General features: G+C 34.9%; 2 protein-coding genes across 2 annotated transcripts; one reads left to right on the forward strand and one right to left on the reverse strand.

Annotated features, from left to right (window-relative positions):
• Positions 1 to 2,040: 2,040 nt before the first annotated feature.
• LOC114748220 (uncharacterized RING finger protein C4G3.12c) lies at positions 2,041 to 7,377 on the forward strand. Its single transcript, XM_028936582.1, has 7 exons — positions 2,041 to 2,262; positions 3,095 to 4,090; positions 4,185 to 4,358; positions 5,705 to 5,847; positions 6,654 to 6,764; positions 6,854 to 6,945; positions 7,027 to 7,377. Exons 1-6 carry the CDS (start codon positions 2,140 to 2,142, stop codon positions 6,930 to 6,932), a joined length of 1,626 nt encoding a protein of 541 aa, XP_028792415.1. The 5' UTR covers positions 2,041 to 2,139; the 3' UTR covers positions 6,933 to 6,945; positions 7,027 to 7,377.
• A 246-nt stretch (positions 7,378 to 7,623) lies between these two features.
• LOC114748219 (uncharacterized) lies at positions 7,624 to 10,595 on the reverse strand. Its single transcript, XM_028936581.1, has 4 exons — positions 10,056 to 10,595; positions 9,888 to 9,967; positions 9,727 to 9,798; positions 7,624 to 8,099 (listed from the first exon to the last, which is right to left on the reverse strand). The coding sequence occupies exons 1-4, from the start codon at positions 10,593 to 10,595 to the stop codon at positions 7,844 to 7,846; spliced, it is 948 nt and encodes a 315-aa protein (XP_028792414.1). The 3' UTR covers positions 7,624 to 7,843.
• Between the last annotated feature and the right edge of the window lie 298 nt (positions 10,596 to 10,893).

Raw genomic sequence — 10,893 nt, forward strand, 5'->3', positions numbered from 1 at the left:
CACTGCAAAGTTTTCTAGTTTATTTGTATATTCTTAATTAATATTCTTTTAGTTCTAAATATAAGATTCATTTTATAATACAATTTACATTATAAAATGAGTTTTATATCTAGGATTAGAAGAGTATTTTACATAAAACTTTTAATATTTTCACAAGATCTGCAAATCCCAACAATTCACAAGACAGCAATCTACGTTTTTTGTTTTGTCTGTGAGAGAATGAAAGAAAAGAAATTTGATTCCATAAAATGTCGTTTCTTAGATGTGATTTGGGCGCGGGACACGGCATCTTCAATGTGAATAACATTTGATAGGAAATAAATTTATTTTTATTCTTAACACTAATAGATATTTTTCTACATTTCAAAATTAATGTATTTAAATTTCAAGCTACAATAAAATGTAAACTTATTCTTTCGTACAAAGGATTTTGGTCTCCAATTAAAAAATAGTCTAAAATTTAAGGAATTTCTGTAAAATTAAAATAAGGTTTTGAAATACGGAATAGGTCTATATAAGTCCAATGGAATTAAGAAACAAATTATGCAATTTATTTTTAAAAATTATGATAACATGGAATTTGATTTTTCTTAAAAAAATTTATATTAATATAAATATTATATTATTGTTCTTAACTAACCTGAACCCTTTCAACTATTATTGGGCTGGGGCACCGATTAATATTTTTTTAGTAATGTTTTACTCTATTGGTAACTTTTTTTTTAAAAAGGAAAAGGAAAGAAGACAAATATTGGTTCCACAAAGTCAATAGTCTATGCCCCTATAATACGTTAGAAGTTTAAAAAGTTTCATCGATCATAATAATGGATTTGGATGCTCCCTGTTTTTTTGACTTTTCCTTATCCGATCCCCACTATTGGATTAAAAAAATAAATTCTTAATATTCAATATTTTATAAAGTTATAATTTTTCATTTTTAGATGGTCTGTGTGAATTGTCTATAATTAATTTTAATATTTTCAATTTAATTATTTATTTTAATTTAGTTCTGTACAATTTATTATTAATCGTCTAGTTGTATTAACAATTTTTTCTTTATTTATAATGGAATTATTTTTTAATTAAAAAGTATTTTTCCAAAATCAGACAAATTTTTAGTTATTCCTATATATACAATTCTATTTATATTTTTAAAAATTATTATTTATTCAAAAAAATAAATATTTATTTAAATATTTTAATATTCATTAATTCTTATTCCGCACAGTTGATTGAAGGAAAATGAAGGGAAGTTTGAGTCACATGAAAATGTGAGATCCAAAGTTGTTATTAATTTTACTTAGGCTTAAGATTGGCTTTGGTTAAACTATTTGCAAAAGAGCCATGATTATCTGAACTCTTTTTTCGTCTTAGTACAAAAATGTCGCTTGTTTATAAACATTAATAGTTAGCATTAGTTTTTTTAATCGTTAATATTTATTTTTTAATAGTCAGGATGATATTGTTTATTTCGGATACATTCACACAAAAAATCATCCTTAACCCTTTTACTTATTCTTCTCTTTTTCCTATATTTTATTTTAATTTACAATTTTTTGATACAATTAAATTCATTAAAGTCTTGAGTAATTTGGTTAAAGGCCTATATTCAAAAACTTAATTGGTTAAAAAAACTTAAATTTAAATAAATACAATTATGATTCGTGCGTATAACTTTTTTTTATTGTGTATAACATATTATCAATAATATGTAATAATCATTAATTCAAAAATTATTTACACACATTGAAAAATATTTTGCATTTAAAGATCATAAGCGCTCAAATTTAGATCATTTCAACCATTCTAAGTTTTTACAAGGATTTTTCTAACGTCTTTTCTGCTCCCTCTCCCCTCAACTGAACAAAAGTGAACGTTGCCGTGCATAATACGGTGCATAAAATCTAGTTAAGTTGAAAATTGCGCGGTAGTTGCTTGTCCGAAATGTCCACAAAATAAAAAAAATTCAATTTAAATTAAACGCTCCTAGTCGGTCGCCTTCCATTTCAACGTCAGCGGGGCACTGTTCACTTCTCTGGCCGCCATTACCATCTCTCCCTCTCCTTCTCTCTCCTTCATTCTCTTTCTGCAATTTTTCTTTTCCTCCATCTCTCTTCTTCCTCACTATCTCTCCCAAACATGGGTAGTACCAATAGTCGACACGTTTCTCGGCCTTCTTCTCGGCGAGTCAACCACACCAAACGCTTCAGTCTTTCCTCTCTTCTTCCCTGCGGTGCATCTACTTCTCGCGCTACTTATGAGGTACACGTTTCCCACTGTTCATTCTGCCCTATTTCCCTAATACCCACCCCGTTTATACGCAAATTTTTCCTTGGCAACGACTTTGTATTGGTGGGCTTGATGGATTCGAGATTAGTCAGTTTGACCCAATTTTCGATTGGGCTTATTTAGTTGATAGTGCAACTTGGCGATCCCCGAGGCTGTTCAGATGAACTAAAATGATTTCCGAAATCATTTGTGTTTTAATACTTTAAATGATCCTGTATCATCCTGATCTTGGATGAGTGAATTCGTTCTCTGTTGGTTGATGTCATGGGGGAGTATTATAATCCGCTTGTTTCTGAATTGGGTAATCAGGTCGAAATCGTATGTTCATGATTGCTGGAATACGTCGTGAGAAAAATTACATAGAGGTTCAACGATATGCAGTTGAAGTAGGATGGAATCTATTTTTGGTTGAACTCTGTATGTAACTATATTAGTGATTTCTGTTGGGATTTGAGATATTGTATCCTTAAATTGATTGAATTCACTGAATGATCTAAATCTCTGAAGCTCTAAAAATTATTTTTTCACATGATTCTAGATTTTTAATCGAACTCTTGCTCCATTTATTTTATAATGGTATTCCTTCGTACTCACACTAAATTTATGTTTTATTATAAGGGTCCCTTGGTTGATATCCTATTGTGCATTAATGACAAGCTTGTAGAAACATAGTAGTTTCGAGCTTGAATTTCTGCGCTGAACCATGTTAACTGGTCTGAACAAAGTGAAAATTTTGAGGGAATCCTATTGTGAGGTACTGAGAGAGATTGATGCCGGAAGTATTTGCTTGTATTTTTGATTTTAGATTGAAGATCATCCAACTGAACTTCTAGTAGACTCTGCTACAGACTTTAATGATCAAGTTCAGAAAGTTACAGAGGAATCGTCTTTATCACATTCAACAGAAGCTGGAATTAGCCGCTCACATGCTCAAACTGGAACCTCCTTTGGCAGCAGTATTCAATCCTGTGAGAATGCTAATCTTCAAGATTCTTCCAGAAGTGTTGCAACCAGCAATCAGAGGGAGTGTTTGTTTAAAAGAAAGGAGTTAGTTCCTCCTTATGAGGTGAGTACTGATCATAGTTATAATGAATCTTATAGGGATAGCAGCGACACAGCTAGTCCTTCATTTGTAGAACAAAAGTCTTCAGATCCAGTCTCTGTAAATAGTTCTGCTAACAAGGATGCAGTTAATAATATTGATAATTTAGAGGATAGTAGTATCCGTCCAATATCTCATGAGACATTGCATCTAAGGAGTTCATCCCCTCAAGTGTTTGAAGACTCCGGTTCTCATGAACATTATGTCGAGAGTCATAGCAGTGCAGCTATAGCTTCCCAGAATTCTGATTCAAGTCCCAGTTCTCAAGGTGCAGATCTGCCAGTAACTTCTCTGTTGCAAGAAAATGAATCTCACGAAGAAACAATTCCTCCAAGTTTAGGGTTTCTTGTTCCCGACCGGGAAAGAGGACATGTGAATGAGGGTGTGCTTCATGTTGACGTGGTTACTATATCTTCCAATACTTTGTCTTATAGCAACACTGATGCCATTGATCGTAGTACCAGGAGAAATGGTAGGAGACCATTTTGGGATGCTTTTTCAAATCGTAGTTCGAGAAGGTTTCGTATTTCTCCAACCATTGTCTTCTCAGCTGGTGATCCTGATGATATAGCATCTCAAGACCAATGGTTTCTTGATTTGAGCAGTGGTTTCTCAAATGATGAGGTTGGAGAGGATTTTGAATATCTTGGCAGTAGAATCCGCAGATCTAATGCACGAATGCTGCACTCAAGATCCCAGGTGATTCTCAATATTTTTAGCATAGAATGCTTGTAATCGCTTTGCTTACCCACTTGACTTAGATAGCTGGATTTTGGTTCCCTTGTGTATATAGATCTGGGAAAGACTTCGTGACGGCCTTAATGAAACAGATCGGTGGACTAATTCTTGTCCATTAGGACTCCACCCTGATGGCAGGTGTTTCTGTGAGCCTTTCTCCATGACTGAGGAATCTAATACTCGAGCTAGCATGTCAAGAATAGTCATGCTTGCAGAAGCTTTATTTGAGGTTGTATCCATCTCTCAAGTCTCAAATATGTTAGCTTAAGTTGCAATTCATTTAAGCTGTAGACCCTATTCTTTTTTTTTCTTTTTTCTTTTTTTTTGGGGCCAGGGCCCCCGGGGGGGGGAGCTCTGAATCGGTTTGATCTCTGCATCTTGGTTTGCTTGCTTATTTTATTTCAGCCTTTAATTTCTGTACCCAACATTCAGTCGCATCTTCCACAGTCTTATTTCATGATAATTCATTCTACATGTTTTTTGGGTTTCTTTAACTATTTTTGGCCCTTTTTGTTGCTATCTTGGGCTGTTGTGTTCATGACCTTTTTCAGGAGAAGCATTTCCCTTTTTTGTTTTCTTTCTAATACTAGACATCTATACGATGCTTAGTAAACTCTTGCTTGTCTAACTTTATATTTTGGCATGCTAACCCTGCAAATTCACGTCTATTTATCAAGTTTGCACCTTTTCATTCTAGCTTAATATAAATGTTTCACTTATGGGGTAGGGTTAAGATGCAAATTTGCCCTAAAAGTTTTCACTTAGGAGTGCTGGTCACCTAAAAGTTTTTTTCAGAGCAAATTTTCCCTAGAAGTTTAAAATCAGAGCAATATTGCCTCATACCGTTAAAAAGCTAACATGACATTTTTAACGGAATGGAGCAATATTGCTATGATTTTAAATTTTCAGGGTAAATTTGCTCCAAAAAAAAAAACTTTCGGGTACCTAGCGCTCTTAAGTGAAAACATCCAGAGCAAATTTGCACCTTAATCCCTTTTCTACTCATTGTGTTGGTTAGGGTTCATACAGCAGTGGATTAAATGTTCTATATTTTCTGTTGTTTCACTGTGGAGATCAAGACGAGTGACATGCCTATCTCTATCCTGTTCATTAAGATACAATTGAAACTCCAATAGAATGACACTTCAATTGAATCAGAAAATTCTGTTCTATATTTTAAAAATTGCAATATGCTTGAGTTCATGTCATCATGAATATTTAGGTTGACTGGTTGTGTAAAGATAACCTCCCATGTAAAAGTGGGTCGCTATCACTTTCAACCTTTTTGTTTGTGGCTAGTTTACTCTTTATAGGATATAAAATCAAGCTGTGATCCACTAATATTAAGTGATCTACATTGTGCGATAGTAACTTAAATCGAAGCCTCTCTGATATTATGCAAGTGAAGCCTGCTGAGTTTATCAAGCTGTTAGTTCTTTTCAGTTAGCATGCTTTGTGCAGCCATAAAACTTGAGTTTCATCAATAGATTATATAATGGTTTTAACATATCCATATTCTATTCAAGTGTAAAGAGTCTGATTTGTAAATGTCGGCAATTTATCTATTGGCTGCAGTTTTTAGATGAAGTTCATCGCCAACCCACGCCATTTTCACTATCTGTGGCCTCTCTCCCAGCGCCAGAGTCAGTTGTTGATGCTTTCCCTCTGAAGTGTCACAAAACGGTTGGCACAGCTGATGGTGTTAGTAATACTGAACAGTAAGTCTCATTGTTTCAAGTTTCAACTGTGAAATTACCACAAATCAATAAGTGCGCACAAATCAAGTCAAATTAGAACCCTTTCCTTGTTTTGTTTTGGGGGTGGGGTTCTTTGTCTTTGTGAATATGGTTATTTAGCAGGTCAATTACAACTTTCTAAGTGCATCCGACAATTTCTAGTTGATCTGAGAATTTTGTTTTTATTTGACGCTAATTATGTTGTCCTCCTTTGAGGGTTTTGATACAATCGACTCTACTGGTTTCAATTTTGACAGAAACTTCCCTTCAATTAACGGACTTGTTTACAAAGCTTGTATCCTACACATTGCTCGTCTTGAATTTCATAATAGCCTAATTTGATGCAGTACAACTACAACTCACCAAAAGGCACAAAATCAATGCTTATGAAAATTTGAAATATGAGAGGTCATAATTTAATTTTCAAGAGGGCTGAGTTAGGTTTTATTATTATTGGTTTATTAGTCTAGCATAAAACTGAAACTGAAGGGATGGAAACATAGTTCTCAAATGGCAATACGAATAGTCAATCCAAAGGTCAAAATTTCATAGTGTGAATGGTACCGCATTGTAAGATATATACAAGATGAAAAATAGCTTGAAATTTGTCATAGAATTGAACATATCTAGCAGAAACAAACAGTTGAACGTAACAACGTTAACCAAAGAATTGAAATAACAATCTTGCCATAAATCTTATCATCACCAATATAGCTATAAACAATGTTTAGCAGTTGAGAATTGTTCTACTCATCAACTGCTGTTGTTTATGATGATCAACTTGCTAGATGCCATATATGCCTGGTGGAGTATGAAGAAGGGGACAAAATTCGTGTTCTGCCTTGCAATCATGAATTCCACATGGCATGCGTTGATAAGTGGCTTAAGGAAATACATGGGTATTGTCATTGAAACTTGATTCCTCGTTCTTTTATATTCTTTCTTAATTCCCATTATGTCAATAATCTTTTTTCCCCTTATTCACCAGTATATGTCCTCTCTGTCGTGGGAATGTTTGTGGAGGAGGGTTCACCGGGTCTTCTGCTTCAAACACGGAAGTGGCCTAAGGAAATTACATGGGTATTGTCACTAAAACTTGATTCGTCATTCTTTTATATTCTTTCCCAGTATCTATAATCTTTACCCTTCTCCTCATACCAGGGTATGCGTGTCCTCTCTGTTGTGGCAATGTTTGTGGAGGACGGTTCACCGAGTCTTCTGCCTCAATCACAGAAGCATTGTCTCGCTGATGTTGTACATATGCATGTAAATATTAGCTTCATTTCTTCTCCTTGGTAATGATGCTCCTAATGCATCCTATTAGTACGAGATTGTAACTGAATCTTGTTATGATTTTCCTAAAGAACTTGTAGTTACATAGAAATTTACTTCAAGGAATGCAGGAGCCCAGGAAATCCACTTGTAATTTCAGGGTGGACCTTTTTTGTGTTTGCATATGCGTTTCGGTGCGGTGATGGGGGTAAAATGTATGGAAATTACTGCCTTTGGAAATTCACATTGGATAGAAAATCCAATTTTGAAAATTCAATTTAGGATAGAAAAACTTAGGATAGAAAATTTCGGTGATGGGGGCAAAAACTTAGGATAGAAAATCCAATTTTGAAGGGCATTTGGAAAACTGGGGTTAGGAAAGAAAATTTCGGATTGTGAAAAGGAAGAGCAGCCAAACATGGTTGATGAGTGTAAACTCAATTTATGGAAAAGTTGATATGAACAGATGATCCGACTAAAGATGGGAAATAAATGCGTCCATAGGACAAGAGGAATTTGGATTCCTTTACTTGGAAGAAACAAAGTTCTTCTTTGGTTTCTACAATAGAATATAGATACATAATATAAGTAGTTTTTTTTTTTTTTTTGACCAGCTACATAATATAGATAGTTACAAGTCCTCTTGGTGTGCCTAACCATGAAGATATGGTATGGTCACAGAGGAAGTTTATTCATGCTCAATCATTCAGTTCCACTTCCCATGAGAAAATGGATTGATGTTGCTGCTGCGGAATGAGTTATTATTATTATTATCTTGATGATGAGCAAAAAGGTTTGGGTGTAAGTTTTCGCCATCTTCATCAAAGGTTGTCCAGCGCTTTGTGTTGGTGCTGTGCTTTTCTTTGGCATTGCTTCGCATGTTTTCCATTTCTCCAACATGCTCTTTGAATTCTTTCTTCACCACTTCCAACACTACATCTCCGTATTTTTCACACCAAGACCTTCGCATAACTTAAATATATCAGATATAATAACAATTTATATAAACTGTACAAAATTCAAATATATCTGATATAATAATACTTTATAAACTATGCATGGTATGACTTAGTACATGGAAGAAAGTGTGATAAAAATTATTTCAGACAAGTGGCTACTTTTTCGGGTGAAGAGGGGGCATCTTATTGACTTTCATAACCAATGTTTAGCATCTGATTCCAACACTGTTGGTGGCTATCAATAAATGAGAAATGATATGATAAAAATCTTTAGTGTAAAATGAGAGTGGATGTGAGGTGATCCAACGGATTGGGAAAAGGTTAGAAGTGACATCGAACTCTGTTATAATCCATATATCCAATAAATTGAAGTTGGGTTACTATCATCTACAAAATGAAGCTATATATGGATTTGGTTTCTACAAGTCTTGCATGTATGACAAAATCTTCCCGCATCTTAAACCGGAATATATTTTCTTATTTTGAAATTGAGATTCTGGCAATGGCGGCTACAATAAGTTCATGAACAAGTAATCATTGAATCTGCTGCTACCATAATATGGCTTAATTGCAACGCATGCATGAGCATATATGAACATTTCAATCTTTACATTTGCCAAGCTAGGCACAAGCATTCATGTCGTGCAGGATTAATGCAAACATCCCCTTTTACAGTTCAATCCATAACGTTGTGATGCCAAGGTTTCACTTCTTAACATATTTTCAATTAGCTTGGACTCAACATTTGGTCTAATACCATTTCCCCGTACTATTGGCATTTCACTGTTTTAAGTTTCTTTGCCAATTCATGTATCAATATGGGAATATTTTGCTTTCACTCCTTCACAAAATCTAAGTTCGCAAAGCTCCACTTTATGTAATCAGCAATTATTCTAATGTAGATGCCCATGTGGATAGAAACTCAATTCCAAAATAAGAAAATTTATGTGATTGAAGATGTGGGAAGGGTTGTTACCCTCACAAAGACATGAAAAAAAAAAAAAATCCAGGTTGACAAGATTTGGGGGGGGGGGGATGTAAATTTGTTTGCATATATAGCTGCACTTTATTTATTTATCGGAAGTAACCCAACTTGATTTGTTTGGTTAGCTGGGGATGGCAGCTCTTACGTTTATAGAGGCAACCCTTTGTAGTATTTTGGAAATGGTTCGCAACACCGACAGTATGAATAGTAAGTTATGCAATATGAATTTCATGAGGATAATTGTTACAACCACTAAGGGTATGAAGAGTCACAAAGTTTGACTTTGCAGTTTAAAAATATATATACCCTGAAGTGGATAATTTTCATATATTAACTTCAAAGAACGACCTAACCAAACAGCCCAAAAAGTAAATGGTATAGAATTCAGCTCAAAAGCCCAATAAAAAGATAAAGTAATAATATACTCCTCTGGTCCTAAATGTAAGACCCTTATACTAGTGTATATAAGAGTCTTACATTTAGACCGGACGAGTACTAGCTAATGATATAACTGAGCAATACCGCAGCCACTAGTGCTCATATTTTATTTCAAGACGGCTTAAGCATATTTTCTTTTAATATTGTTCAGATCGCATGGGATGGTAAGCTAAAGCATAAAATTAACAGCTAAGTTTGTTCACTTACTTTGGAAAGTAGTTTTTCAACTCGGCCTTATCCACAGGAAGTTTTGTTGAAATCTCTTCCATTTGATCATTCCTGTTCATGCGACCCCAAATCAGAAAACAAGTACTATATATTTCAAATTCAAAAAACAATGAAAATGGATTATCGTTGAGAATACATACGAAAATTGAAGACTTGGGTTTGTAGTACTCAGTTCTGTCTGGATTCTTGACAGTTCTTTCTTTATCCTCTCCCCCAAAACCTGTTCATCACAGACAATAATTGGTTCAACAAGCAGAAAAAGTACGGGATTCAGAGATTTTGATGAAAATGGTAGACCCCCATCAAACCTTATCAATGAAAAAATCAGATGGGGCGCCATCAGAATGCAATTTCTTCTTAATTAGCTTGGTGTCTGGTCCTTCCCCAAGGGTTCTTATGGTACCTTGAGATGAAGGTGCTTCATCTTCTGATTCACTTTTCTTCCATTTTTTGAACCCATCAAAACCCCATTGATGCTTTTTTGTTGCTTCAGGGCCATCTCTCTGTTCCTTCTGAAACAGACTTTTGAATGGCTTCCTCTTCAGCTTTTCTGCACCAGAGCTTCCTTCATGGTTTCCGGGGGTCCACTTTCCTCCATAAGAATCGAGCTCTGTTTGCCCTTTGGACTCATTGGTTCGTTCCTTGAATCCATACCCAAAGAAGGGGATTCGAATATGCTCTTCTCTGTTCTGTTTTCCAGGTTTGTAAGCAGAAACGAAGCCAAAAACAGAGGATGCTCCTTTAATATTCTTTGATTTGATCTTTGAATTTATGTTCTCTTTGTTCATAAATGATTGCTCGTCCTTCAAGTCAATCACCGACCATTCTTCTTCTGAACTCTCCTTCATCTCTTTCGATCCGGACACGATCACATCTCGGGCTTCAATCTCAGCGCCTTGAACTGCCAATCTCTGAAGCAACGGCCTCTTCGAAGAATGGTATACTCTTCCTCAGAAATGCATTTCGCATAAAGAAGCTCCTAAACAAAACACACACACACTAAAGGGTGTATAATTTAAGATTTGATCCCATTCATGAAAAGCCCACTTGGCTGTAAAGTTTTAACCTTTAAACATACCTGCAAGAAGAGTAATTTATCCCTCAACACGACGTGGTGTTCATGATCTGGTGGAGAAGCAATGAGTT

This window comes from Neltuma alba, unplaced genomic scaffold, assembly GCF_004799145.2.
Source record: "Neltuma alba isolate B1F8T4 unplaced genomic scaffold, ASM479914v2 tig00005648_pilon, whole genome shotgun sequence".
Taxonomy (NCBI): Eukaryota; Viridiplantae; Streptophyta; class Magnoliopsida; order Fabales; family Fabaceae; genus Neltuma; species Neltuma alba.

What these genes read in the sequence shown, in the direction of transcription:
- LOC114748220 (XM_028936582.1), top strand. Translation starts at nt 2,140, where the DNA reads ATGGGTAGTACCAATAGTCGACACGTTTCTCGGCCTTCTTCTCGGCGA. An exon ending in TGCTGCACTCAAGATCCCAG is followed by an intron (nt 4,091 to 4,184) that starts GTGATTCTCAAT and finishes TTGTGTATATAG; the next exon opens with ATCTGGGAAAGACTTCGTGA. An exon ending in TGGCTTAAGGAAATACATGG is followed by an intron (nt 6,765 to 6,853) that starts GTATTGTCATTG and finishes CTTATTCACCAG; the next exon opens with TATATGTCCTCTCTGTCGTG.
- LOC114748219 (XM_028936581.1), bottom strand. Translation starts at nt 10,595, where the DNA reads ATGAAGGAGAGTTCAGAAGAAGAATGGTCGGTGATTGACTTGAAGGAC. An exon ending in CTGATTTTTTCATTGATAAG is followed by an intron (nt 9,968 to 10,055) that starts GTTTGATGGGGG and finishes TGTGATGAACAG; the next exon opens with GTTTTGGGGGAGAGGATAAA. An exon ending in AACCCAAGTCTTCAATTTTC is followed by an intron (nt 9,799 to 9,887) that starts GTATGTATTCTC and finishes TCGCATGAACAG; the next exon opens with GAATGATCAAATGGAAGAGA.